General features: G+C 50.6%; 1 protein-coding gene across 8 annotated transcripts in view; it reads right to left on the minus strand.

The window, feature by feature from the left end:
• Window positions 1-21,510, minus strand: part of EBF4 (EBF family member 4) — a 66,194-nt gene extending 44,684 nt beyond the window's left edge. For 7 of the 8 annotated variants that reach the window (XR_011248204.1, XR_011248206.1, XR_011248205.1 and 4 more), the window contains exons 1-7: window positions 21,206-21,510; window positions 20,579-20,700; window positions 9,051-9,222; window positions 8,751-8,814; window positions 8,524-8,579; window positions 6,952-7,025; window positions 5,949-6,017 (exon numbers count right to left, since the gene is read on the minus strand). Coding sequence is in view for 4 of the 8 variants with exons in the window: in XM_069548173.1 (XP_069404274.1) it covers window positions 5,949-6,017; window positions 6,952-7,025; window positions 8,524-8,579; window positions 8,751-8,814; window positions 9,051-9,222; window positions 20,579-20,700; window positions 21,206-21,502 (854 nt within the window). In the remaining 4 variants the exon portion in view is untranslated. The remainder of the gene's footprint in view (window positions 1-5,948; window positions 6,018-6,951; window positions 7,026-8,523; window positions 8,580-8,750; window positions 8,815-9,050; window positions 9,223-20,578; window positions 20,701-21,205) is intronic. The other variant, XM_069548174.1, reaches the window with a different exon arrangement.
• Between the last annotated feature and the right edge of the window lie 4,999 nt (window positions 21,511-26,509).

A 26,509-nucleotide genomic window follows, 5' to 3' on the forward strand; every position in this document is an offset into this window, starting at 1 on the left:
TGGGTATATATCCAGAGAAAAACAAGATACATATTGGATACATGCACCCCAGTGTTCACTGAAGCACTGTTTACAATAGCCAAGGCATGGATGCAGCCTGAATGTCTATAGACAGAGGAATGGATAAAGAAGATGTGGTATGTATATACAACAGAATATTACTCAGCTATTAAAAAGAAAAGAAATAATGCCATTTGCAGCAACATAGACAGTGTCATATGAGTGAAGTATGACAGAGAAGGAGAAATATCATATGCTATCATTTATATGTGGACTCTAAAAAGAAGTATTACAATTGAGTCTATTTACAGAACAGAAGCAGACTCACAGACTTAAAGAACAAACTTGTGGTTGCTGGGAGGAGTGGGGCAAGGATCAGGGGAAGGGATACTTAGGGAGTTTGGGATGGACATGTGCATACTGGTATATTCAAAACGGATGACCAAAAAGGAACTACTGTATAGCACATGGAACAATGTTACGTGGCAACCTGGATGGGAGGGGAGTTTGGGGAAGGATGGATACTTGTATATGAATGGCTGAGTCCCTTTGCTATTCACCTGAAACTATCACAACATTGTTTGCTAATTGGCTATACCCCAATATAAAATTTTAAAAGTTTTTAAAGAGAAAAAAAAAAGAAAATCAGAGACAACTATTCATCATGAACATGTGAAGACTCTAAAGAAAATTTTATTAAATCAAATCCAGCAATATATTAAGAAGATAATACACCATGACTAAGTGAGGCTCATCTTGTAAATGTACGGTTGGTTTACCATCAGAAAAAAACTGATGTAATTCATCATATTAAACTAAAAAAACAAACAAGATCATCTTAGTAGATGTGGAGAGAGCCCCTGACAAAAGTCTAATATTGATTTCTGATTAAAAAAACAAACCTCTCAATAATGAAAGATAGTAGGGAACTTCTTCAATCTGACAAAGGCATCTACGAAAATCCTACAGCTATACACACACACATACAGACAAAACATACTTAAGGGCGAAAGACTGAGTACTTTTCACCTAAGATCAGGAGCAAGATAAATATCCCTCTTTTCCACGGTTACTATCAACACTGTACTGGAAGTTCTAAGCGGTACAATCAGGCAAGAAAGATAAATAAAAGACATCCAGATTGGAAATAAATAAATAAAAGTGTCTTTATTTGCAGATGACATGTTGTCTATAATCTGTTGGATTATTTAAAAAGCTACTAGAACGAATAAGCGAGTTTAGTTAGGCTGCAGACTACAGAATCAGTTACATAAAATTCATATTTATGTGTACCATAAATAAACCATTGGAAATTGAAATGTAAAACATTTACAATAGCATCAAGATAAACAAATAATAAGGGATAAATCTGAACAAGCAATGTGAAAGATCTGTACTCTAAAGATTATAAAACATTGATGAGGGAGATTGAGGAAAATGTTCATGGGTTGGAAGACTCAATATTGTTAAGATGCCATTTTCTCCAAATTGGTTTTTTAGATTCAAAGTAGTACCAATCAATAGCTCAATGGGATTTTTTTGTAGAAATTAACAAGTTGATGCCCAAATTCATATGGAAATGCAAAGGAAAAAGTTGCAATGAAGAAACAAAGTTGGAGGACTTATATTACCTTATTTCAAGAATTATTATAAAGTAACAGTAATCAAAACAGTATAGTATTAGCATAAAAGCTAGAGTAAGGAATCGATGGAACAGAATAGAGTCCAGAAATAACCCCACATATAAATAAACAATTGATTTTTTTTTACAAAGTTTAAAAGAAATAGTACTGGAACAAGTGAATATATATATATAGAGAGTAAAACAACAAAATGTCTTGATTCTATACCTCTCATATCTACAAAAATTAACTCAAAGTGGATCCTACACCTAAACAAAAAACCCAAAGCTACAAAACTTATAGAAGAAGAGGGAACTTTTCTGTGATCTAGCTGAAGATTTTTAGCTATGACAACAAAAACACAATACACAGAGGAAAAAATGTATAATTTGGACCATATCAAAATTAAAAACTTGTGTTCTTCAAAAGCACTGTTAAGAGGGCTTCCCTGGTGGCTCACCGGTAAAGAATCCATCTGCCAGTGCAGGAGACATGGGTTCAACCCCTGATCCAGGAAGATCCCACGTGCCATGGAGCAACTAAGCTAGTGCGCCACAACTGCTGACCCTGTGCTCCAGAACCCCAGAACCTCAACTACTGAGTCCACGTGCCACAGCTACTGAAGACCACACCCCCTGGAGCCCATGCTCTGCAGCAAGAGAGGCCCCTGCAATGAGAAGCCTGCACACCCCCACTAGAGAGGAACCCCTGCTTGCTGCAACTAGAGAAAAACCTGGGCAGTAACAAAGGCCCAGCACAGCCCCAAATTAATTCATTAATTAATTTAAAAAGAATCTGATGAGAATGAAAAGGCTAGTTATGGATGGGGAAATTTTTTAAAATTAACTTATCTTGGGCTGCACTGAGTTTTCATTGCTGCATATGGGCTTTCTCTGGTTGTGGCCAGCAGGGCCTACTCTCTAGATGCAGTATGTGGGCTTCTTACTGTGGTGGCTTCTTGTTGCAGATGCACCGACTTCATTAGTTGCGGCACACAGGCTCAGTAGCTGTGGTGCATGGGCTGAGATGCCCTGCAGCATGTGGAATCGTCCCAGACCAAGGATCGAACTCATGTTCCCTGCATGGGCAGGAGGATTCTTAACCACTGGACCACTGGGGAAGTCTGGGAAGAATTTTTTTGTAAAATATTTATCTAATTTTTTCCACAGTATATAAAGAACTCCCACTCAGTAATTAAAAAATAACCCAAATACTTGACCAAAAAAAAAATATGAATGGCATATAAGCACATGGAAAGATGTTCAACATCGTTAGTCATTAGGGATATGCAAATTAAAACCATAATGAGATATGACTATACATCTATTAGAATGGGTAACATTAAAAAGAGAGATCATTCCTGTGCTGATGAGAATGTAGAGGAATTAAACTCTCATACACTGCTGCTGGGAAACATAAAGTGGTACCACTGCTTTGGAAAACATAGTTAGGCAACTACTTATGACGAATGATCAGTATCTAGGATCTATAGGATCTATAAAGAACTGTTAAAATCAATCAATTCCTGGTGATTTCAGTGTCAAGGTAAATACATAACTCTTCCAATACATTCTTCTCTCTATTCCTTTTGTATCTCTCCTCCACTGGCCTTGCCTCTACACTCCCCTGGCCACACATTACCAATAAACACACTTTCCAAATAATCCTACCTACAGGCAACCCATTCCTTAACCACCGGCTCTACCCCCTTCTAGTACCTTAACTCCAATAATTCTTTGGTCCCGTCCTCCACTCGTCATCCTTTCTCTTCACTCTCCCATACTCCTCTCCTTTGTGAGCTTAAATTCCTTGTTCTATTTTTGTAAATACCCTTTGCTTACACTTTTTACTCTCTTGCCCTCGCCTTTCATTGTATTCACGTAGCAAACTTCTAACTCTGGCTGTATGCAACCACTCACCTGTTCTGCACATGCACTCTTGTGGCTCAGCAGGGCTGGGGAAAATTGCTCACTTAATTTATGACCACAGGACTTCCCTAGTGGTGCAGTGGATAGGAATCCAGCTGCCAGTGCCGGGGACACGGGTTCAATCCCTGGTCTGGGGCGATTCCACATGCAAGGGTCAACTAAACCTGGGCGCCGCAACTACTGAGCCTGTGTGCCACAACTGCTGAAGCCCGCATGCTCTAGAGCCAGCAAGTCACAGCTACTGAGCCCGCACGCAGCAACTACCAAAGCCTGTGTTCTACAAGAGAAGCCACTGCAATGAGAAGCCTGTGCACGAGAGAGTAGACCCTGCTCTCCACAACTAGAGAAAGACTGTATGCAGCAACAAAGACCCAGTGCAACCAAAAATAAATATAAATGAACAAATAAAAAAATTCCTGACCATAGGGAATTCCCTGGTGATCCAGTAGTTAGGACTCGGTGTGCTGGCTGGGGAACTAAGATCCCACAAGCTGTGTGGTGAGGCCCAAAGTGAATAAATTTTTTAAGCAAGTAAATTTATGAACATATCTCAGGTGGGCCCTTAGTGCCACTTGGCAATCACAGAATATTTCCATAGTCCCCTCACTCTCCTGGACAACTATTTCATGCCCTAGTGTCTCCCTCTCCATCCTCACCTCAACTGTTGACCTTGTTTCCTATTTCACTGAGAAAACAAAGCAATCAGAAAAGGATGTCCACAAGCTCCTATGTGGGATATATCCATTTATCCACTTCCATGCCCAGATTCTCTGTTTTCCCTGCTGTGCTCCCAGGTAAAACCAGTTCTCCACCTATGCAGGAGACACCGTGCCTTTTGCTGTCTAGAGGACATTGCTTCAGCGAGTCTCCCTTCTAACTCTTGCATCATAATTTTCCATTTCCTACTGGATTTTTGTCAGTAGCATCTGAACAAGCTGTATTTTTTCTTAACCTTACACTGTGCTCCTGCCGCCACCCTATTTCTTTGATCCCTTTAGGGTGGAAGCCCAGAGCTCCTCTGGTCACTGTCCCTAGTGTCTCCTCTCATTCTCTCTTAGACATACTCCTATCAGAATTCTGCCCCTTTTGCCACCGAAATAGCTCCTGTTGAGGTCACCAATGTCCCCCACATTGCTAAATCTAATGGTTAATTCTTATTCTTTTTATCATCTCCATGAGCAGCATTTGATGCAGTTGACTACAGCCTTCTTTGGGTAAAATTTTTCTAGCTGGGCTTCTGGGACTCTACTCCCCTGATTTTCCTCCCGCTTTACTGCAGCTGCTTCTCAGGCTCCTTCGCTGGTTCTTTATCTCTAGACTATAGCAACAGGCATTCTCAAAATAGCTGTATGAATATCAATTGGTATAATGGCTACTGAGGACAAATTGGCAATAACTATCAAAAGTACAAATGTACATCTCCTTTGACCCAGAAATTCTGCTTTTAGTAATATCCTTCATATAAATGTGCACATGTGCTAAGTGACACATGGACAAAGTAATTCACAACATATTTTATCCCTGAAGAAGAATGAAAACAGCCAAAATGTCCAGCAATAGACACTAAAGAAATTACAGTCCATCCATACAATGGAATATTTTGCAGTAGCAAAAAAAGAATGAGGAGAGTGTTTGTGTATGCATTTTCTTGCACAGGCTAGCTCATGAAGGATACTCATGAAACTGGGGACAATGCTTGCTTATTTGGAGGGCAACGGATGAGTCAGAGGCAGAGGTGGAAGACCTTGCTGTCAACCCTTTTAAGCTTGAATTTTTAGTACACTGTGAATGCTTTCTCCATTAAAAGGAGAACAAGGCAGGGTTTAGTTCCAATATGGAATGAGTTCTAGGATATTAATATATTGTTACAAATAAAAAAGGTAAGTATTAAATACAAAAGATTGTGTACAATATGCTATACATAGGGGTAGGGCAGACTTACTTTTCATTATTTACTCTTTTGTGTTATCTTTTGAATTTTGTACCTTATATATATATATTTCCTATTCAGAAAGAAAAAATGCATTTTCACATGCATCACCTCTACAATCCTATGACTGAAACTCACCAAGTATTTCCCTATTTTTCTAACAAAGGAAATGAACAGAGAAGTTAGAGGAGGCACCAGGACCGGAGCCCACTTTCCCTGCCACTCCCTGTTAGCTCCTCCAGCTGTGGCATCCCTACCACCTCCCACCCCTGTCTTCTCTGGCTTCTTCCCTCAGGAAGCACAACCCCTAAGTCCAGCCTCAGAAAGTCTGCCACCAGGGGCTTCACTCAGGGGACCGTTTCTCTTGCTCAGAGCCACCAAAGGGTGCTGGGAGCCACTGTGCTCTGGGGCTGATTCCAGCCTGCCCTGACCTTACAAGCTGCCAGGCCCTCCTCCCCTGGCCTGTACCTGTCAATGATGACGGGGTCTGAGGGCGTCTCATTCCGGTTGCCGCAGCTCTTCCGGTCACAGCATCGGCTGAAGGAAAGGTGAGGAGGGAGGGAAGGAGGAAAGAAGGAGAGGGAGATTACAGTGTGGGGTGCGTTTGTGTGCACGCGCGCGCGCGCGCGTGTGTGGCTCTAGGGTGAGGATGCTGATGTCCTATCTCTGAGTGTGGAATTCCTGGCTCAGAAGGGCTCATTCCTAGAACCCAGCCCTGGGGATAAGGTTGGCCAGGAAACCCTTGTCCCAAAGGCGTGCTGCTCCTGGAAGATCCAGGAAAGGGTAGAATGCTGACCATCTACTCTCTCTGTACCCTTTTTATACACATAGAAAAGAGCTCCAATTGTAAGCATGTATCACATGAATTTTCACAAAGTGAGCTCACCCATGTAACCAGACCAAAAAATACCATGCGACCAGCATCCCAGAAGCCCCGTCCGGGTCACTGCCCTTCCCAAGGGTAGCCACTGTTCCAACCAGATTTTTGAACTCTAGTTTCTTTTCCATGTGTGAGGAGTTGCCTAGGATGACCTTGTCTGACTGACACCTCCTGGGGAGCCCTTGCCTAGAAATGCCAAGCTCTGGGGTAATGGGGAAGGGGAACCAAGAGCTGTGTTCCACCTTCCCCATCCTGCCTGACCAGGGGTTTCCCTGAAGGTCACATAAGAGGCAGAAAAGTTTTCTCTTTCAGCTCTGGAGCTAATCCAGGAGGCCCAGGCCCTGCCCCCACCTCCCAGCGAGCCCTCTCCAGAGCTTTATTAGTTAAGCTTCCCAGTAGCAGCAGGAGGCCTTTCTTGCACAAACAGTCGGAGAAGCCACATAAACAGGCCAGGCTAATGGGGCCTCAAGGACCCTCTCCTCAGCCAGCACTGTGCCCAGGGACCTCACTCTTCCTTCATCACCTCCCCCTACCAGGCTTCCCTGGGGATCAGTGGGGAGGGGGTTGGGCCAGCGCCCCAGCCCTTCTCACCTGCACATGATCTCATGGGTGAGCAGCACACGGCACATTTCGGGGTTCTTGTCCTGCCCTTCGTAGATGATGGCCTGGGGAAGAAGTGCACGAGCTTGGGGGGAAGGAGGCTCCTCTCGAGGCCAGGTGAGGGGCAGGTGGGCCCTCCTCCCAGAGAAGAGTATGCCCTCCAACTCTCTCTGGGGGCCCAGGAGTGCAAAGCAGGAGCTGGGAACCTAGCTTCCCAAACCGGGACCACCATCAGAATGGGCAAGAATGGGGTGAGGTCTACAGATTCTGTCCACAGGCAGCACTTTCTGGAGCCAATTCTGCCCTGGGGCAGGGATGTCCACCGATCACCCTGACCAAGACCAGGCATATACTCCAGACTCCACGGTTCTCACAAGCATCGTCCCCCCAGGCTCTCCCGCCAGCTCCTCGGCTGCGCTCCCCATCCCTGTCATCTCCGCAGGCCAGGTCAGCGGCTTCCTCTGGGACCGTTGGATCAGCCCCCAACCCCTCAACCAGTCTCCAGCCTTTCTTTGGCCTTGAAGCAAGGAGTAAGCTTCCCAAATGCACATTTGGCTTCCAACTTAAAACGTCTGGGCCTACCAGCCATCCCTCATTTGTGGGTCTCTCTCTCTGTGGACAGTCTCCAACCTCTTCCACGCTTGTTGGCCATACAATCCCACTTTGCCACTTCCCAGTCTGCCTCCCAGACCATAGTGACCACAGGCATCCTAGAAACGCACCACTTCTTCCTCTACCCTGGGATTGGGTGGAGGCTGCTGGAAGCCTGTCTGTGTGGGAAAGCCCAAGCCTCCACCTCTAGTTCAGGCCACTGATTTTCACATCTGAGACTCAGCCCTGTTCCTTACCAGCACACAGAGTTCTGAAAAGCCTAAGGCTGCAGAGTCCATGAGGGCTGACTCAGATTTCAGTTGCCCAGCGCTCCTCTGACTTGCCCCAAGCCTCCTCCTTTCCTCTTTTCAAATCAGCAAGGTGCTGAGGGCCAGTGTTGGAAGCTCTGGGGCCCCACCCAGTGCTGGACCAAGGCACCCATCCCTGTGTTAGCTGCTAAGGGCTTTCTCTTGAGAACTGCTCTCAGCAGATAGGAGCTGCTTCCCCTGAAAATGTCTGGAAGGTTACACACTTCCCTTGGGAGTGGTCCCCAGCCAGTAACTGACCAATACAGGGGACAGAATCTTGGCCTCCTTGCCTCAAGGGGCAATAACTTGGTGCCATTCTTCCTCTAGCCTGAGGATCAGGCTGAAGCTAGACTCCAGCTGACATCACATTCTTGCTGAGCATCCTCTGCTCTGTCTTGCTTCTCCCTGGTCCCCTCCTGAGATCTTCTCTCCTCTTCTTCAATAAACACACCTGAATCTCCATCTAGGCTGAATTTCTAGATAACAGGACCCAAGAGCAAAGTCTTTGTGAAAATGTCTTTTTCTTGTCTAGAGGACAAAAGCCACACATCCTCCTCCTGTGGACTGTGGGGAGTTAGATTGGTGAGGATGAAGTGCACGGGGGATGTGGAAGCAGGGACAAGGAGGCTTGTTCCGATCTCAGGGGAGATGGTGGCTGGCTCACCTGCTTGGACATGGAGTCAATGAGACGCACGTAGAGATCCTGTTCTGTCCGAAGACCTGAGGGTGGGAAGGCGGAGAGGTTTGTTATTTAGGGAGCTCCTGTGGCTTCTGATGACTAAGCATGCTCCACACCCTTCCTAGCTGGAGCCAGGCCCCCTCCACCCTGACGGAGGGCCACTATGTGTCACATGGTGCTGTGGTACCCCATGGGTGGTGGGCTTTACTCACCGTTGTTATATACCAGCCGGAGGCGGTAATGGATTCCGTTGTTTGTCTTTTCAGCCCCAGGCTCCTGCAGGGACAAGATAGGGAGGATGCTCAGTGCTCCCAGGGATCCTCCAGTCACTCCCCTCCCCCTCCACTCCCCACCCAACCTTCCTCCCTCTCCTCTCCCATCCGTTCACCACCCGCTTCTCCACTCCTCCACGGCCTATCCGTCATCTGTTCCAGTGGGAAGGGGTTCCCTGAAAACCCCCCACCCGCACCTCCCCACCCTCTTCCTTCCCGGTGAGCCCGCAAGCCTCTCACTCGGTCCTTCTCCACAAAGTCGATGAAGGCTGTGCGCTCCACCTCCACCGGCTGCCCCTGCCGGTCATACATGGCCAGCACGAAGTGGAAGAAGTTGGATTTCCTGAGGTTGGAAGGGGGCTGCTTCTCAAAGTGCGCTCGTGCCAGGCCCACACCACTGTGGGGAGGAAAGCTGCTGGAAACCACCGGAAGTGAGTGCCCTTTGGAAAGACTCCTATCACCTCTGACCAGGACTCGGCTCCGACAGTCAAGAGTTAACTGGACGGGCCCATGCCACCCTTGCCAGGGCCATCTCAGTTTCAGACAGAGGCCTCCCACTATTGAGATCACCGAACCTGCTCCCGCGGGGATAAGTGGCACATTGGGGGCTATCCCTGGCAGACTCCTTCCTAGACTTTTCTCTGGGCCCTACATTTTGGAAGCTGGTCCCTAAAACCAAATGAACACATGTTACTGACCTGAGAAACACATCTTACTGACCTGAGGCTCCTGTGACTGCCCTTCAGGGCCTCAAGGGGCAGCTGGGTAGTTTGGGAATGAATATCTCACTGTACCCCAGTTCACAGCTGTGTGCATGAGCCTATGGCATTGCCTGGGAGATGATGAAGCCTGTCAGATACTCAGAGGCACTGAACTGGCTCAGGGCACTAGACTGCCCAGCCTGGACTCTGGGCTACGGCTGAAGGTGGAAGAGTCCTCCTCAGGTGTAGGGGGACCTGCCTCCACACTTAAGAAGGGTATCACTGGCTCCCTTGGGCAGAAGCATCTTGTGGTCTGGTCTTGCTTTCTCCTGGCTCATCAGAAACCAGCCCCAGAAACAAAGCCATGGTTAGACACAAGTAGGAGAACCAAGGCCCTATTTACCAAATATTTCCTGAGCCCCAGTGACGTATTAAGCTCTGGCCACATGGCACCATGTGGGGCCAGACCGAAACACCTGGAAGGGGAGAGAAGACAGATACAGAGAGCTTACTTAACAGGAGACAGAGTGGTGAGTACCCCCTAAGAGATGTTCCTACATAAAAAAACAATAAAAGTAAAGGAAGAAAAATTGAATTCTGTGTGAGATGAACAGAAGACTTCACAGAGACAGTTGCTTTCCCTCTGGTCTTTGAGGAATGAATAGGAGCTCGACCAGGGCAGGAGGCAAAAGGGCAGAACTAATAGCATAAGAAATGGCTGTAGGTGTGAGTGCCACTGGACCACAGGTTTCAAAGTGGGAAGCGAGGAAAGAAAAGGTTTGTATTGGAAGTGCCAGACTATGTAGGCACACAAAAACCAGGCCATGGAGTTTAGACTTTCTTCTCTGGGTCAAGGTCTTCCAAAATGTTTTCTTTAGCTCTCTCATGGCTCCAGATCTTCGTTCAACAAAGCAGTGCTATAGCCACAACTGCTGGGAGATGTGGCTTCATGCAATACTCATGAGTGTGTGTGTCGGGGTGGGGCCGTCCTTGGGGCACCCTCCAGGAAGGGACTCTCTTTGACTCGCTTGGGCCAGTGCTCTCCATGTGTGGCAACCAGCCTCCAGGGTGGTTCCCATGACCCCTGCCTCCTGGAGCTCAGGTCCTTGCACAGTCCCTCCTTCACACTGTCAGGATTGGTCTCTATGGCCAATAGAATCTGGCACAAGTGATAGCAGATGATTTCCAAGGTTAGGTCATACAAAATACATGGTTCCTGCCCTAAACAATCAGTGACTTAGGCAAAGCTGGCTGTCGTGTTGTGAGGATACTCAAGCAGTCCTGCGGAAGGTCCACATGGAGAAGAACTGAACCCTCCTGCCAACAGCCGGAACTAACTGATCAGCTGGGTGAGATCCACCAGCCCTAGGCAAGCCTTCAGATGACTGAAGCCTCATAAGAAACCCTGAGACAGAACTACCCAGCTACACTGCTCCCTGGTTTCTCACTTTAAGAAATTGTGTGAGATAATGAATGTTGTTTTACGTCACTGAGTTTGGGAATAATTTTTTTTTTTAATGTGGCAATAGATTACCCACATACCATGCTTACTTGACTACGGAGCATTTTGGTGGAGGCATGTGGTTTGGGAAACATGACTAAAGGCCTCCAAGAGGTTCTGAAATCAGGCAGGGCTTAGAAGATGATGCAGGCAGGGAGTGCCCAGGGTGTTGAAAGTGAGAGGCCACTGCAGGGATGCAGAGGTGAGGATGGTGGAACTGCTTTGACAGCCATTTAGACCAGAGTCCATCCTGGACATGCCACTGTGATGACCTCTGCCATACTCAACAATGCTTAATATTTTTCTTCATATAATTATAAATCAACTTATTATTACTTGGCTTCATGCAAAGCTATAATATCTGAAATGTCATGGGCTTGAGAAGCTTGTTGTATTTTTACTTATATAGATTACAGTAAATACATAACCAATAGAACGAAAATTGTTCCTCCTCCTGAAAGCCTGCTTGGGAGCCCCAGTGGTCCAGACTTTCCCATGTTTGGGAAACATGACTAAAGGCCACCAGAAGGCTCTGAAGTCAGGCAGGGCTTAGAAGATTCTGAAGGCAGGGAAGGCCCAGTGTACTGAAGTGAGAGGCTGATCAAGATGAGGAGGGGGCCACCAATACCTTCTCTTTCCCACCAAAAGTTATTTCTACATGTTCCTTCCTCCAGGATCATTCTCCTCCCTCCTTCAGTATCATTCTCCTCCCTCCTTCAGTGTCCCTCCCTTCTCCTCTGCCTCAGGCTTACTGTCCTTTCACGTCCAGGCCTTGACTATCCTGCTTTCCACTTGCCAGGAGGCAGAGAAGGCTGAAGAACTTCGATCGCAGCAGGTCCCTGATTACTGTTAATGAATATACTAAAGGTGGAAGTAACCCTGACTCCTTCCTCTGCCCCCTCTCCCACCCAGGACCAGCTTCAAGAGAGGTTCCAGGACCACCTAGGGGGACATAAGGCCAGAAGGGGGTGGACTGTGAAGCCATCCCAGATCACTCTACCCTTTATTCCATCATCTGGCCCAGAAAAGGTGCTGGAAGGCTCTCAGACAGTAGGGAGAGTGGGTAGAGAAAGAAAGAGGCCTTACAAGAGCAGGGATGGAGGCTGAGCAAGAACACAATCCCATGTCTACACAACATACCCTTATCTACACAGCTACTCCTGCACTTCCCAGTCAGTCCTGGGTCCTGGCTGCCTGCTGGCTCCTGCCAGGCTCCTAAGGACCAGAGCTGGGAAGTCTGCCCTAAGCCCCAGGCCAAGCTTCCTTCACAGGGCCTGCCCTCTCAGCAGGAGGGGATTCCCAGGGAGAGAGGTTGCAGGGGACACTTCCCAAGAGGGAAGGTAGCAGGTACCCCTGCCTGGGATCTGTGAACCAGTATCCATCGAGGGGCTGCACCGACCCACCCCACTGTGGGATCAGGCTCAATCCCACTTCCCTTGAGGTAGCCCAGCATCACCCTGCATGCTCCACCTCAATTAGTGGAGGCACTAAGGCACACACATAGTCACACACATCCAGGCAAAGCAATGGGACAAGGTGGATAGCTTACAGTTCTGGGACAGGGATCACTATCAAGAATGACAGCAGAAAAATATGAGTAACAGACTGACCCAGCAGACCAAGAGAGGACGGCAGAACGGGCAAGACGCCTGCTTGCACGCCCAGGACTGCTCCTGGTCTGCAACTGTCTCCAGTTTACTCTGTTCATACCCTTGCAGGACAAGTGAGAAGACCAAGGTGAAATAGAAAGGGCTTTGGTTTAAAGAAATCCTTGTGGGACATTCCCGGTGTTCCAGTGGTAAAGCATCTGTCTGTCAATGCAGGGAACATGGGTTCAACCCTTGGTCCAGGAAGACCCCACATGCCACGGAGCAACTTAGCCTGTCACCACTACTGAGCCCACGTGCTGCAACTATGGAAGTCCGCACACTCTAGAGTCTGTGCTCCGCAACGAGAGAAGCCATCACATTGAGAAGCCTGAGCACTGCAACGAGAGAGGAGTCCCTGCTTGTTGCAAATAGAGAAAGCCCATGAGCAGCAACAAAGATATAGAGCAGGCAAAAACAAACAAACAAACAAACAAAATTTTTTTAAAAAAGGAAGGAAGCCTATGTGTCATGCCTTAAAAAACAAACAAACAAACAAACAGAAATATCCTCACATTTCCTATGAACACAGAAAATGACATGAGGACTAGCACAGCGGCTAAGTGCAGGATGCAGGTCAGTCTGGACTGTGCCTTCCTTCTCCTGGCTCCCCCAGGCAGCTGCACTGCCTCCCTGCCCATGCAGCAGATGACCAATCAGCATCCTTGAGCAGAGCTGCAAGCCCCAAAGGAAGACGGAGGGAGGGGAAGACTGTTGTTCTTCTCCCCTTGGGAGGAGCTGATGCTTTTGTAACGAGGAAACAAACCAAGATTAAAGAACGGAAAGAAAGAAATATGCTCAAATAACTCAGATGATAGACCCAGGCCATGGAGAGGCCTGAGAGGCCTGCTGGGGCACCCTGGCAGCAGACATGTGCTCCTACACTGGCTTAGAGGCAGGGATGTGAATGAAGGCCAAGGTCTCTGATTCTGTGGTCTCCAAAGTGGGACTGCCCAAGGCCCTCATTGGAGTGTGGGGAGAAACTGCAAGGGTGTCTGTTGATAGGAATTGGTTCTCTAGAAGAAAGAAGTGAGGCAGGAGAGCCTGGGAGGTCTGGAGAGGCAAGTGTTTTATGTGGGCTTCCCTAGTGGCTCAGATGGTGAAGCGTCTGTCTACAATGCAGGAGACCCGGGTTCAATCCCTGGGTTGGGAAGATCCCCTGGAGAAGGAAATGGCAGCCCACTCCAGTATTCTTGCCTGGAAAATCCCATGGACCACAGAGCCTGGTAGGTTACCGTCCATGGGGTTGCAAAGAGTCGGACACGACTGAGCAACTTCACTTTCACTTTCCAGAAGCAGAACCTGAGACAAGGACTCCAATGCAAATACTTTTTGCGGAAACCCTGGTGGGGGTGGGGAGTGACCAGAGGAAAGGCAGTCCTATTGGGTGCATCACCCGGGAGGTACCACTGTGGGCAGCTGCAGCTCAGCCCCCAGGGAGCCCTGGAAACAAGCCTAGAACTTGTGCTTCAGCTATCCCGTCAGAGGGCTGGGCATCGAAGTTGAGGTCTTTATCCACCAATGCCATCAGCCACCGGCTGAGGGCCTCTGGGGTGTCATTTCTCAGTGGGATTGGCCTGGTGTGCAGGTGGGCAGAGCAGACTCTGGTGGTCTAAGAAAGTCTTAGGAGGCAAATGCTGGTGGAGGAAGCAGACCCTTTCCTAAGGGTCCTCAGGGGACATGGGTGGGGTAGCAACTCCCAGCCACCCAGGGGCCTGCGGTGTGACGGAAGCCAGCAGAGCTCCACCTGAGTGCAGCCTGGCAGATGCCTCACCTGGTCTGTGTGCTGCTGGAGCCTATAATTCAGAAACATCTCATTCACTTAGCATGATTAGTGTACAAAGCATGCTATATGTGCGCCTTTTCTGGATAAATGCAGCTGAGTGACGAAAACAGCCACATGAACCACTTTTGTAGGATTCCAAAATGATTTACACATCTCCTTGCTTTCTTAAGGGCTTCCCTTGTGGCTCAGCTGGTAAAGAAGCCGCCTGCAGTGCAGGAGACCTGGGTTCAGTCCCTGGGTTGGAAAGATACCCTGGAGAAGGGAAAGGCTACCCACTCCTATATTCTGGCCTAGAGAATTCCATGGACTGTATAGTCCATGGGGTCACAAAGAGTTGAACACGACCGAGTGACTTTCACTTGCTTTCTTAAAAAGATTGTTTTCAACCAAATGTTCAAAACACTTTCCTATCAACCCCGGAATGTGCTGAGGTGGTGAGTTCTTTGCTCCTGTACTAAAGAGCTGGGATATGGGAGGAGAAAGGGCTCATTTTCATATATCCACCAGGGCCAACTCATCCCCTTCCTATCTTCTGTTCTGAAGTAGCCCCCAAATTAAAGGAGGCTGTGACAGAAAAGTTCGGGTAACAGAGCTATTTTTTGGCTGGAGGACATCCAAGCATGGGCGTGTGTGGGCTTCCTTAGTACTTCCTTGGGAATCCAGGTTAAAGGTGACACCAAGAGCAACCTGATCTTTCCAGCCTGAGTCACTCAGGTAACCCGTGTTTCGGAGTACGGGGGGCTGCAAACCTGGGGGCTGCAGAGTCGTCTGGCTGCTACGCTTGGGGTCCCTCGAGACGCTCCTTTTCGAGGCAGAACAGGATGCCCCAGGGCCCTTCTCATACCAGCTGGACCTTGCCAAAGCTGTCTAGGACAGATGCTACTTCCTTCACAGTCAGTCTCTGCTCTCAACTCAGAAGGCAGTTCACATGCCTTTACAGCCTTGATTACATGCTAATTATTCACTTCAGTTGCTCAGTCATGTCCAACTCTTTGTGACCCCATGAACTGCAACAAGCCAGGCCTCCCTGTCCATCACTAACTCCTGGAACTTGCTCAAACTCATGTCCATTGAGTCAGTGATGCCATCCAACCATTTCATCCTCTGTCAACTCCTCCTGCCCTCAATCTTTCCCAGCATCAGGGTCTTTTCTAATGAGTCAGTTCTTCACATCAGGTGGCCAAATTATTGTAGTTTCAGCTTCAGCACCAGTCCTTCCAATGAATATTCAGAGTTGATTTTGTTTAGGATTGACTGTTTTGATCTCCTTGCAGTCCAAGGGACTCTCAAGAGTCTTCTCCAACACCACAGTTCAAAAGCAGCAATTCTTCCACACTCAGCTTTCTTTGTAGTCCAACTCTCACATCTGTACCTGACTATTGGAAAAACCATAGTTTTGACTAGATGGACCTTTGTTGGCAAAGTAATGTCTGCTTTTTAATATGCTGTCTAGGTTGGTCACAGCTTTTCTTCCAAGGACCAGGGGTCTCTTAATTTCACAGTTGCAATAACCATCTGCAGTGATTTTGGAGCCCAAGAAAATAAAGTCTGTCACTGTTTCCATTGTTTCCCCATCTATTTACCATTAAGTGATGGGACCAGATGCCATGATCTTTGGTTTTTGAATGTTGAGTTTTAAGCCAGCTTTTTATTAGCAGGAGCATTTTAAAACAAACATCCCAAATCCCACAGACAGTGGCTGAGAATGAAGCTTTGGCCCTCCCCGAGAGGCACCCTCAGGCCTTCCATCTCCCCACCTACCCATTCTCTACCAAATCCTAACTCTTGGCTGCCTTGGCAGCCCAAAGTTCTGAGCAGTGCCTTGGCTTGGGCCTGATCCATCTTGGAATCTGGGATGCTGGGTGATGGAGAGAAGTCCTGAGGTCCTTAGCAGGGAGGGGAGGCTCCTTTTTAATCCCCCTCCACCCAAGAGGTGGAAGGAGTAAAACTGTCTATCTTCTGCATCTCATCCTTTGTCTCAGCTTCCCTAAGGTCTCTGCTATATCCAGCTCTTCTTTCCCCCATCTTAGCATGATTACATAAGTCTCCCTTTCCTCTCCTCTGCAGCTTCTCTTCCTCCAAGCATTCCACAGGCCCCAGCTCTCCCTGCAGGCATCCCTTGGGTCCCTGGGACTGCTGATAATCATCAGGCTGGGCCTGGCATTTCTGGTCTCAGCCAAGATCTATTGGCCTAGCTCTGCCCAGAGCCTAGGACAGTACAGGCAGGAGGAGGACCTGGTGCCTAGAGGCAGCTGCCCAGGACCTGTGTCTAGAAGGGCCAAGTGGAGATGCTTTGGGGCTGCTTCATATCCCCTACTCCCACTATCCCAGAGGGCCTCTGCTTACCTGCCCCAGGAAATTCTCTCAGCCCCAAGGCCCCTGGATTGGGGTAGGAGGGTTGGGAACAAAACTCACTAGCTAGCTCTCCCATGCTTCCTCTTGCTCTCGCTTCTACCTAAAGACAGTCCACCCTGCTTCTCTCTGCCCACCCCCTCGCCACCCACCCACAGGCCTGCCTGCCAGGTCCCAGGCTGAGGAATGGCTATTAATTATTAAAGCAAACAAAAGCATTTCCTAGCAGGGAGGCTAGCCTGCAGCTACTTACAGGAAAGGCAGCCCCAGCTGGCTTCCCTTTCAGGGCGCTGCTAGTGTTCAGGGACCAGCTCACGGGGGAGGGCTAGCCTTGGTCCTCCAGGAGTCTACCCAGGCTGGGAGTCACATCAGGAGAGAACTGAATTGCTTCTGTGCTGAGCACCCCAGCAAGAGCTTGTGGGTCTGCAGAGGAGTCCAGAGAAGGTGGGCTAGGGCTGGCGTATGAGTCTCTGAGATAAAGTCCTGTTGGACCAGGGGAGGGAGGGTCATGGCAACGGCCAGGGATTCTTGGGCAGAGTTCCCCACTGGGAAGACCCTGCCAGCCCAAGGCTCCAGCCTTCCCTATTACCTCCAGGGTACCTCTCTTTCACCCAGAACTTTCCTTCCTGTTGGCAGATCTTCCCTCACTGATCTTAGCAGGCTCTGGGCCTTCTCCTCCTTCTGAAAAACTTTGATGCTGCAAAGCTGGGCAGCAGTAGCTGTTCCAGTGCCTGGTTCCTGCGATCAGGTGGACCACCAATGTGAACAGGGGAGTCTAACCAAAACAGACTTGGTAACCTTATAACACACACTCCTGCTTCCTTCAGCAGATACTCATTACCCCCCTAACTGCTCCATCCTGGTGCCCAGGACCACCATCCAGGCCCTAAAGGAAGGTGTAGGCTGGCTGGGCAAGGAAGTCCAGGACAGCAGGGCACAGCTGACTCTGGCCTGTGACAAGCATCCTTAGACAGTACTTAGAACTACTCCCCTTGGCTGAGTGAGAGGGCACAGAGAGAAAAGGTGCTAGGGGGAGGGTCCCAGAGGTTGTAAAATTTTATCCAGTGTGTGAATGGGTCCTGGGAGCAAAGGAACTGTTTCAGGAGACATTGTTGAATGCCGAGTGTCACACAGAGGCTGAGAGGAAGCTTGGGATCAGACTGTGACATGCCCTGAATGCTGAATGTCTGGGAGGCATTGGGGAGGCGGGGGGCGGTCACTGAAGTTTTTAACTGGGGAGGGACACGATCAGAGAAAAGTTCTTTGGCCCCCTTTGTGGCAGATGCTTTGGGGGGTGTGGTGAGAGGCTGGGGCCGTGGACTAGCAGGCTGAAGTGTTACACTGGGGTAGGTTAACTTCAAGCCAGGGAGGAAAGTCTTGGAGGGCACGTCTTTGTGTTGAGTATGGGTCATGGTTAAGAGCTGGCCGTGGGCACTGCGATTAGGAATAGGATATGGAGGGACCATCCAGAAGCCCTGACAAACAGGCGGCTATGGAGTGAAGGCATAGAACACATCAAAGACAGCTGTCAGACCTCAGGCAGCCTTGCAGGGAATGATCCAGGGCAAGTTCTTCTGAGACAGAGGGAGTGGAGCCTGTGGAGGTGGAAGAAGGTCAGGTCAGGGAAAGGAATTCCTGTCATTGTGGTTTTAGGATGAAAAGACATGAACAGAGGACTGATGAAGGATCAAGAGCCAACTGGTGAGATGATGTCACCTCAGGAAGAGTAAGAAAGGAGTATCCCCCTCACCTGCTCCCCTTGGTGCCCAGAGGCAACCAAAGGTGTGGGGACTCCCAATCTGTGTTCTGAGACAAAGAAGTCTCTGGACTTAGAGATAAGCAGTCAGGACTGAAGAAATGCCTCTCTTCAAATTGGGGATGGGAAGGTGGGCATTCTTAGTCCTGGGGATGTGGCCCTGAGGACTCAGACTGGACACATTCCCCTTACTCAAGACATCTTCCCTATGTGCACACAACACTGCTAATGCTCCATCTTGTGGGAGGAGTCTCATCTCCACACTTCCTGAACCTGCACAGGATACAAGGGCTTCCTCCTCATTAAACCTGCTGGCAGGGTCAGAGGGGAAGGTCAGAGACAAATAGGAACCATAAACCCCGAGGCCCTAATGGAACCCTCCATCTATTCCTACAAGGAGCTCTCACCACACAGCCAGTGATGGAGAAAAAGACAAAGAAACTGACCACCTCAAATTAAATGAGCGCTTTCCTCATAGCTCAGTTGGTAAAGAATCTGCCTGCAATGCAGATGAGACCTGGGTTCAATTCCTGGGTCAGGAAGATTCCCTGGAGAAGGAAATGGCAACCCACTCCAGTATTCTTGCCAGGAGAATCCCATGGACAGAAGAGCCTGGCAGGCTAACAGTCCATGGGGTCACAAGTGTTGGACATGACTTAGTGACTAAACCACCACAAGTTAAATGAAAAACCAGAACCAACAGAAAAACAAGCAGGATACAGAACTGTGTGTATAACACAAGCAAAAAAGATGTCAATGGGAAGGAAATACATTATAATATTGACAGTTTGTTGTATTAGAGAGGTGAGGTTTTTGTTTTCTATTTTCAGTTTTTTCCTTGGAATATAGTTATATCATGAGCGAAAGTATGGAAATTGATTCAAAGACAAGATCTTTTCTCTTCCTGAAGAGGTGAGCTTGGGAGAGAAGCCCCAGTGCTCCCTCTGGACAGTCATGAACGGACAGGAGTGCAGGAACACCATTCAGTTTGAACATGAAACAAAGTGTGTGTCTGTTAAGAGGTTAGGTTGGGGTTGGTGGTGAGGTGGTATCCCCTGAACAGGACTGGGGATGTGAATGTGTGGCTGGCGTTCAGATCTGGTCTGCCCTGAAACCTTCCAGCAGCATCCTTTCCAGCGGCTGGACAAGCAGTTGCTCAGACCTCTGGAAAGTTCAGCTCCCATGTGCCGCAGGTGTCTGCAGAGGCACCACTTCCTTAGTCCCAGCCACTGAGATCTTCAAGTAGGATGTCCAACTTCCCCTCCCCTTGTTCACAACTGGGGATACAAAAGCCCGGAGCCCAGGTGTTGGGTGAGGGGGCAGGTCCATAAACCTTTATACTTCCTTTCTAAATCCAGGAGTCCATCCCCCACCCAGGCTCCTGCGCAGACTCCTGCGGAGGAGTCAGAGGAGATGGGCGTGGGCGCTGGGTTCCTAGGAACCCCTTGCCTTGGGCCGGACCCACCAGAAAAACAGCTGGCGAACCTGCCCCATCCTCAGTCCCGATCATTCCTTCAAGCCCACCTCATCTCTTCCCCACTCTTCAGCCTGCAGCCGCTTCGCCGGCTCCCACACACCCCCATCCTCCAACTCTGAGGGATTAGAGAAAGCAGTAAGGTGGCTGGGTTTTGTGCCTTTCTTGGCAGAGATCCGTGGAACTGGACAAGGAGGGGCACTTAAGCTGCCTGAGAAGGAAGGGCCAGCAATTCCTTGACGACTAGTGGCTGGGGGACTGCGGGGAGCCCGGAGAATTCCTCCTCTTGAGCCACGGACCGCTGGGCACGCGAGCGATAGTCAGAAATCAGAGTCGGGACATCCAGGAGTGGAGGCAGAAGCCCCGCCCCGGCTGCCCCCTCCCCCCATCCTCTGGAAGAAGCACAGGCGCTCACGGCAGGGTGGGCGCAAGAGCTTGCTGGGACAGTGCAGAGTTAGGGCTCCGTCCAACCCCTCGCCCCAGCAGTTAGCTGAGCGAAGGCGGCACGGAGCCGTCCAACCGGAGCGCGCCAAGTCGCGTCCGAACGCTTACCTCTGCGCCGCGGTGCTGGCGTCCAGGATGCCCGCGCCCTGCATCCAGGAGCGCACCGAGCCCAGGCCCGCGGGCAGCAGCGGCTCCTCCTTCAGGTTTAGCCCGCCGCGGGGCAGAGCGTCCTGAGCAGGGAACATAAGGGCGCGCAGAGTCAGTGGGCGCCCTCACCGCCGGGGATCCGATCCCGCCGAGGCTGCCGGGCGTCCTAGCTCCGCGCGCCTAACGGCACCCGGCGACTGCAGGAGCGCAAGCAGCGCCCGTCCCGGCCACTCAGTGCGCGCCAGCCTCCTGGGCGCTCCCTCGGAGAAAGCGGGTCCGCGAGCGCTGTCCCCTCCCCTCCCCGGGCGCGGGGCGGGGAGATGGAGGGATTTCCCCGCGGCCTGAGCGCCAGCGGGCGGACTGCGCGCGGGGCGGGGAGGGCGGGGAGCGGAGCCGGCAGCCGGTCCGCGCAGAAGCGCGCTCTGGCGGCTGCCTAGGGCCGCGGTCGTCGGAGGGGGTGGGGGGGCCCGAGGCCCCGGGAACTGCCTCAGGCGAGGCGGGGGCGCGGGGCTGCCCGCCCTTTCCCCTCGCCGCCCCCACCCCCCGCTCGCCCGCCCGCCCGCGGCGCCGGCGCGGGACGCTGATTACCATCCGGGAGGAGGATGCTGCGGACTCGGAGCTCGGCGGCGGCGGCGGCGGCGGCGGCGGCAGGAACAGCAGCAGCCGCGCGTCCCGGGGAAAGGCAGGGGCAGCGCTGGGCCAGCAGACACCGCCGGCGCCCCGCGTGCCCCGGCGCCCCGGCCCTGCCGCAGCCCCGGGCGGCAGCACCTGGAGCAGCAGCAGTAGCAGCCCCGCCGACTCCCCCCGCGGCCCGGTTCCCGCGCTGCCCCGCCGCGGCCGCCGCCGCCCGCCGCTCCCCGGGGCCTGGCCGCGGGCCCGGGCCATCCCGCCGCCGCCGCCGCCGCCGCCGCTCCCTGGGGAGCGGGAGCCGAAGGGAGGGAGCGCGGGCGGGAGGAGGGATGGCGGGAGCAGGCGGGCCCAGGGGACTGGGGGCCGGGGGAGGCGGGGGCGGGGCGGCGCGGCCGGCCGAGGGGCGGCCAGGGACGTGACATCATCGGGGGAGGAGCGGCCGGGCCCGGGCCGCCGCGGCGGGGCGGACCCTGGCGAGTCGGTCGCCGGCACTAGGGTCTGCGGCCTGCCCGAGGCCGCGGGAAGGGACTGGAGGGACCAGCGTGGACCCGGGAGGCCCACGCAAGGAGCGCACGGGCCTGCGCGGCGGGGGAGCCCGGCCGAAGCCGGAGGAGCGAGCGGCCCCGCGCTCAGAATCCGCCGCCGCCTCTAGGTCGCCGCTGGACTAAGCCCCGGCTTGGTCTCCGCTATCTTCGTCTCCCAAGTCCCCGCCGCACTCTCGGCGCTGATGCCCAGTTCTCGCACTTGCCGCTCAGTTCGACGCCTTCCAGCTTTTACTCTCGTTCTTTGCTCTCCCGGGCCGTCCTTCCCGCCTTTCCCCTGACCTCGGTTTCACCTCAGCCTGGGTCTCAAACCTCTCTCCCTTAGGCTGGGCCCCAGACGAGCAGAACGCAGTCGCTGCACCCACCCCACTTAGTTCAGTCCGTGACTTGCCTAAAACTAAAACGTTCTTGTTTCCAACCTCTGCCTTTCAAACACCCCTTAGGTTTTGATGAGAGTTGGATACTGAGTTAGGATCCACTTCCTCTTGCTCTCCAAGAGCCAGAGAATTTTCCCTCTTAGATTTCATACCTCTTAGTTCCCAGCCCAGAAATCAACTCACCCTTGATCCCAGAGCTGAGCCATTTCTACCATTCTCCCCACATTTTGGCCTGGTGTTTCCTGGCCAAGCTTTGAACAAGCTCAGAAAGAGTCCAGCAGCTGCTTCATTCACACACCCCTGGAATATCTATTTTCTGCCCCAGCTGACTCCCATCCTTTTTTGGGGTGCTTCCAAATGTGCAGTTAGTGGTCCACCCCATAAGGATCCAAATGAGGTCCAGAGCCGCTGCTGAGCTTCCTACCACTCCAGAGGCACACCCCGCCCCCTGCACCTCCTTTCCTGACCTTTGTCCTCTACCATCTCTCTCTCTCTATGCTCCCTCACCTGCCCGGCTGTCACTCCCACTCAGACTTCTCAAGGTCTCAGTTTTTACCCCAGGTGAGATTATCAAAGGTAGTCTTCCCTGAAGATGACTTCTAATGCCAGTCTTTTTCTCCATCTCCTTTTCTGACTCTAAATCCTTGCTCCTCCCAATGTGGTCCCTCAACCAGCAGCTTCAGCATTAGTGAGAGCTTGTAGAAATGCAGAATCCTTGCCCAGACCTGCTAAATCAGAACCTACTTTTTACCATGATCCCAGGTGACTGGCATGCATATTACACTTGAGAAGCAGTGCTCTAGAGAAACCCCCAAGGCTGTTCCATACTTGCTCCAACCCTCTCTCCAACCTTCAAACCTGCCTCTGGCTCTAAATTTCCAGCAGACAGCCTACCTGTTATTTACTGGAGAGATTACAGGGAATCTTGGCAGAATCCTGCTGTCTTTCTCAGCTGTCCATGTTTTTCCTCCTTTCTCAGTCTTCTCACCCATCCTCTTTCCCCCACTGTGTCCCAGAGAAGCATGTGGGCTTAGGGACCTCTTTGCTCAGTCCCTTCTTCTGCACCTCCTGATGTTGTTCCATCTGATCTGATTGTTGATCCTCCTTCTTTCTTCTGCTCAGACCTCCTCATTCTTAAAAGAACCCTCCTTTTGTCCCCGCCTCCTCCTCCTCCAACTTGTGCCCCTCCTGTTTCTAAGAAAGTCCACAGGCACACTCCACCAAGGCTGCCTTGTCAGCACCCAGCAAGCCACTCTTGAAACCCTCATGGTCTGGCTCCCTTCCAGCTCTGCTGCTGTTTGTTCCTGTCTCTGCCTCAGGCCCTCTGACCCCCATGCAGCCCTGGGCTCTGCACCTGCCTTGTTCACACACCTGAGAAGGCCATCCTGATGACCAAAGCATACCATCTCTCCTCTTATCCCTGGGTGTGCCCCAGCCTGCTGTGTGCTGCTCCCTTCTTCCTTTCTTTGTTCAGAGAACTCAGGCTTTTCCATAGTCTCAGAGGCCATCTTTGAGGAAACGATGTCCTAGTGTGGGCCTCCATCTGCTTCTGTTGGCCCTGAACACCCACTGGTGAGGACAGAGCTGGCCTTGACCCATGGGGAGGAGGGGCGCTCCTGCTTCCAGGGAGCGACCCTCTCCCAAGTAGATCTCCCCTTGAGCTGGAGTTGGGACTGCTTCATCTCCACGTGCCCAGGCCACACTCATGGCTGTTCCCCAGAAACCAGCTCTTCATCTGCGGCCCTAGGTGATGAGGGTACCAATTGGACCCAGCAAGTAGAAAGCCACTGGGCAAATTTTGGGTCAGTTTTTAGAGTCAGAATTAGGTATTTCTGCTTTAGATCCAGCAAGTCTGTTTCTTGGAACTCTTTTTTTTTATTTTGTAATATTTATCTTAGTTCCTTTGACAAAATTCTCTCAAACTGTTGTAGCTTCATGAGAAAGGGCTTTGGGGGCCTGTTGTAGCTGTGTTCACAGAGAGCTGGAGGAGTGGTGGTGATGGAAGATGCTGGTCCAAGGCTGCCAGAGAATCTTCCCTTTCAGATTTCATTCTTCTTAGTTCCCGGCCCAGAAATCATCCTGCCCTTGACCTGATGGCTGAGACATTTATGCCCATTTCCCCACATTCTGGCCTGGTGTGTCCCGGCTAGGCATTGAACAAGCCCAAATTGATACAAAATGTCTTTCTGGCCCAGGCAGAGGCTCACCATAGACCACCAGCCCAGAGCCTCTGACCTCATCCTTCTCCATCATGGACATTTGTGCTCATCCCACAGCGAGGGCTCTTGTCATGTGCCTGGTGCTAGATAATAAGCAAAGCCTAAAACACAGGCCATGTCCTTATGGGTACCACAGTGTGGCGGTGGGAGATGTGTAAATCCTCATTGTCACTCCAGAGTGACCTGGGTTGCTGGAAAAGATGCAGGTGCAAGTACTCAGATCAGCACAGAAGGGCCTGAGCCTGAGAGGGGAGAAGCAGTCTTGGGCAGAGGATCAGCATCTGTAAAGACGCAGAGATGAATGAGTGGGTTTGTAGCACTTGCTTCAAAGTAGAAGCTTTTAGCACCTGGAGCATCATGCTTGTGCTTAGGATTCCATGCTGAGGAGCTTGGGCTCTTTCCTGTAGGCCTGGGCCTTAAAGCAATATTTCAAAAATCGGCAGAACCCCCTCCTTTCTCTAAAAGTTAGAGTGCAACATCATAGAAAACAAATCCAAAGTGGTGTATTAGGCGGAAGTGCACTTTCACTTTTCACTCTCATGCATTGGAGAAGAAAATGGAAACCCACTCTAGTGTTCTTGCCTGGAGAATCCCAGGGACAGAAGAGCCTGGTAGGGTGCCATCTCTGGGGTCGCACAGAGTCGGCAGGACTGAAGCGACTTAGCAGCAGCAGCAGCAGCCCTTGATCAGACTGTGTTGGGCCATAGCGCCCCCTGGAGGCTCCAGTGTGTTAGCTCAGCATTTGGATCCACTTCATATCAACTTCCCTTGCCTGATGGGAATTAAAATACAGGAAGAATTTAACAACTAAAGCATGCACTAGATATGACTGTTCACATAGTTCTAGAAAGAAACAAAAATGGCTAGGGCCATCACAAAAGGCTTTCTGGGGGGCATGCCCCAGCTCTCAGCTTTCCTCTCTGTTGTCTCCTGAGGTCTCTTCAACTGCTCTAGGGAGACCTGCACTACAGGTGTCATTTGACCTCAGGATGATTCATCATCCTATTGCCCACACCGAGGCTGAGTTACTCAGTCTTATATGATACAAGTACTGGTGGGTACTTTGTCAGGAGTGTTGTACTCCCACCTTCATTCGGTCTCTGTGCTGGAGCAAAGGCTGTGTGTCGCCTCAATATTCCAAGTTGTCCACATCCTTTCCAAACACAAACCATCTCGTAGACAACCAATCTCAATTGCAGTCCCCACTGAACGAAGAGGAATGGAACCATCCTCCTGTGGAGCAAGATCTCCACAGGGCTGACCCTTTGTTCACCCTCCATCTTTCAGAGAAGTTTCAGGAACTGCAGGTTCTAACCTAAAGCTGTAATATCACCAGCAGTATCCCTGAAGGGCTGCCCCTTAGCTACCCACAAGCAGTGGTGGAAATTTTGAAATGATAGTGTATGTGTATATATATATATATTGCCCTCCTCCCACCCCCCGCAATTGTATAAGCTTCAGTCAGCAGGGAAGAAGGCTGCTAAATCTTCCCTTAGGATCTGGAGTTGAGTAGGAACAGGAACAGTTAGGTACTCACATACTCAGTCCCATAATACTCTGTTTCTCTTTGGCCCTGATTCATCTTGACCACTTCTTCACCCCCAAAACATCTGCCACACTCTTCAAATCCTTCTTTCTAATTAGCCAATTTCCTCATATTCTCAACATTTCTTTAAATGGTTTCTCTCATCTCTAGCCTTACCTGAAACCTGATGTCACCTGTTGTAGACTGTATGTTTATGTCTTTTGGAAATTCATATCTTGGAGCCCTAGCTTCCAATGTGACTATATTTGGAGACAGGCCCTGTGAGGAGAGGATAAAGGTCAAATTATGGTCAAAGGTCAAAGGATGGTCCTGACTTGATAGGACTGTGCCATTATAAGAATAGGAAGAAATAACAGAGTTTTCTGCCTCATGTGAGGATACAGCAAGGAAGCAGTCATTTGCAAGCCAGGAAGAGAGTCCTCATGTTGTCAGATCGAACTCGGATTTGCTCTCCTGGTGTGAAGCAAAGCAAATCTACTGACATTTGAGTGTGGTGATGGAAAGTACAGCCTTTATTGGCAGCGCACCAAGTAAGGAAAATGGGTAGCTAATGCTCAAAAGACCCAAACTCCTTGACG

Source organism: Ovis canadensis, chromosome 13, assembly GCF_042477335.2.
Source record: "Ovis canadensis isolate MfBH-ARS-UI-01 breed Bighorn chromosome 13, ARS-UI_OviCan_v2, whole genome shotgun sequence".
Taxonomy (NCBI): domain Eukaryota; kingdom Metazoa; phylum Chordata; class Mammalia; order Artiodactyla; family Bovidae; genus Ovis; species Ovis canadensis.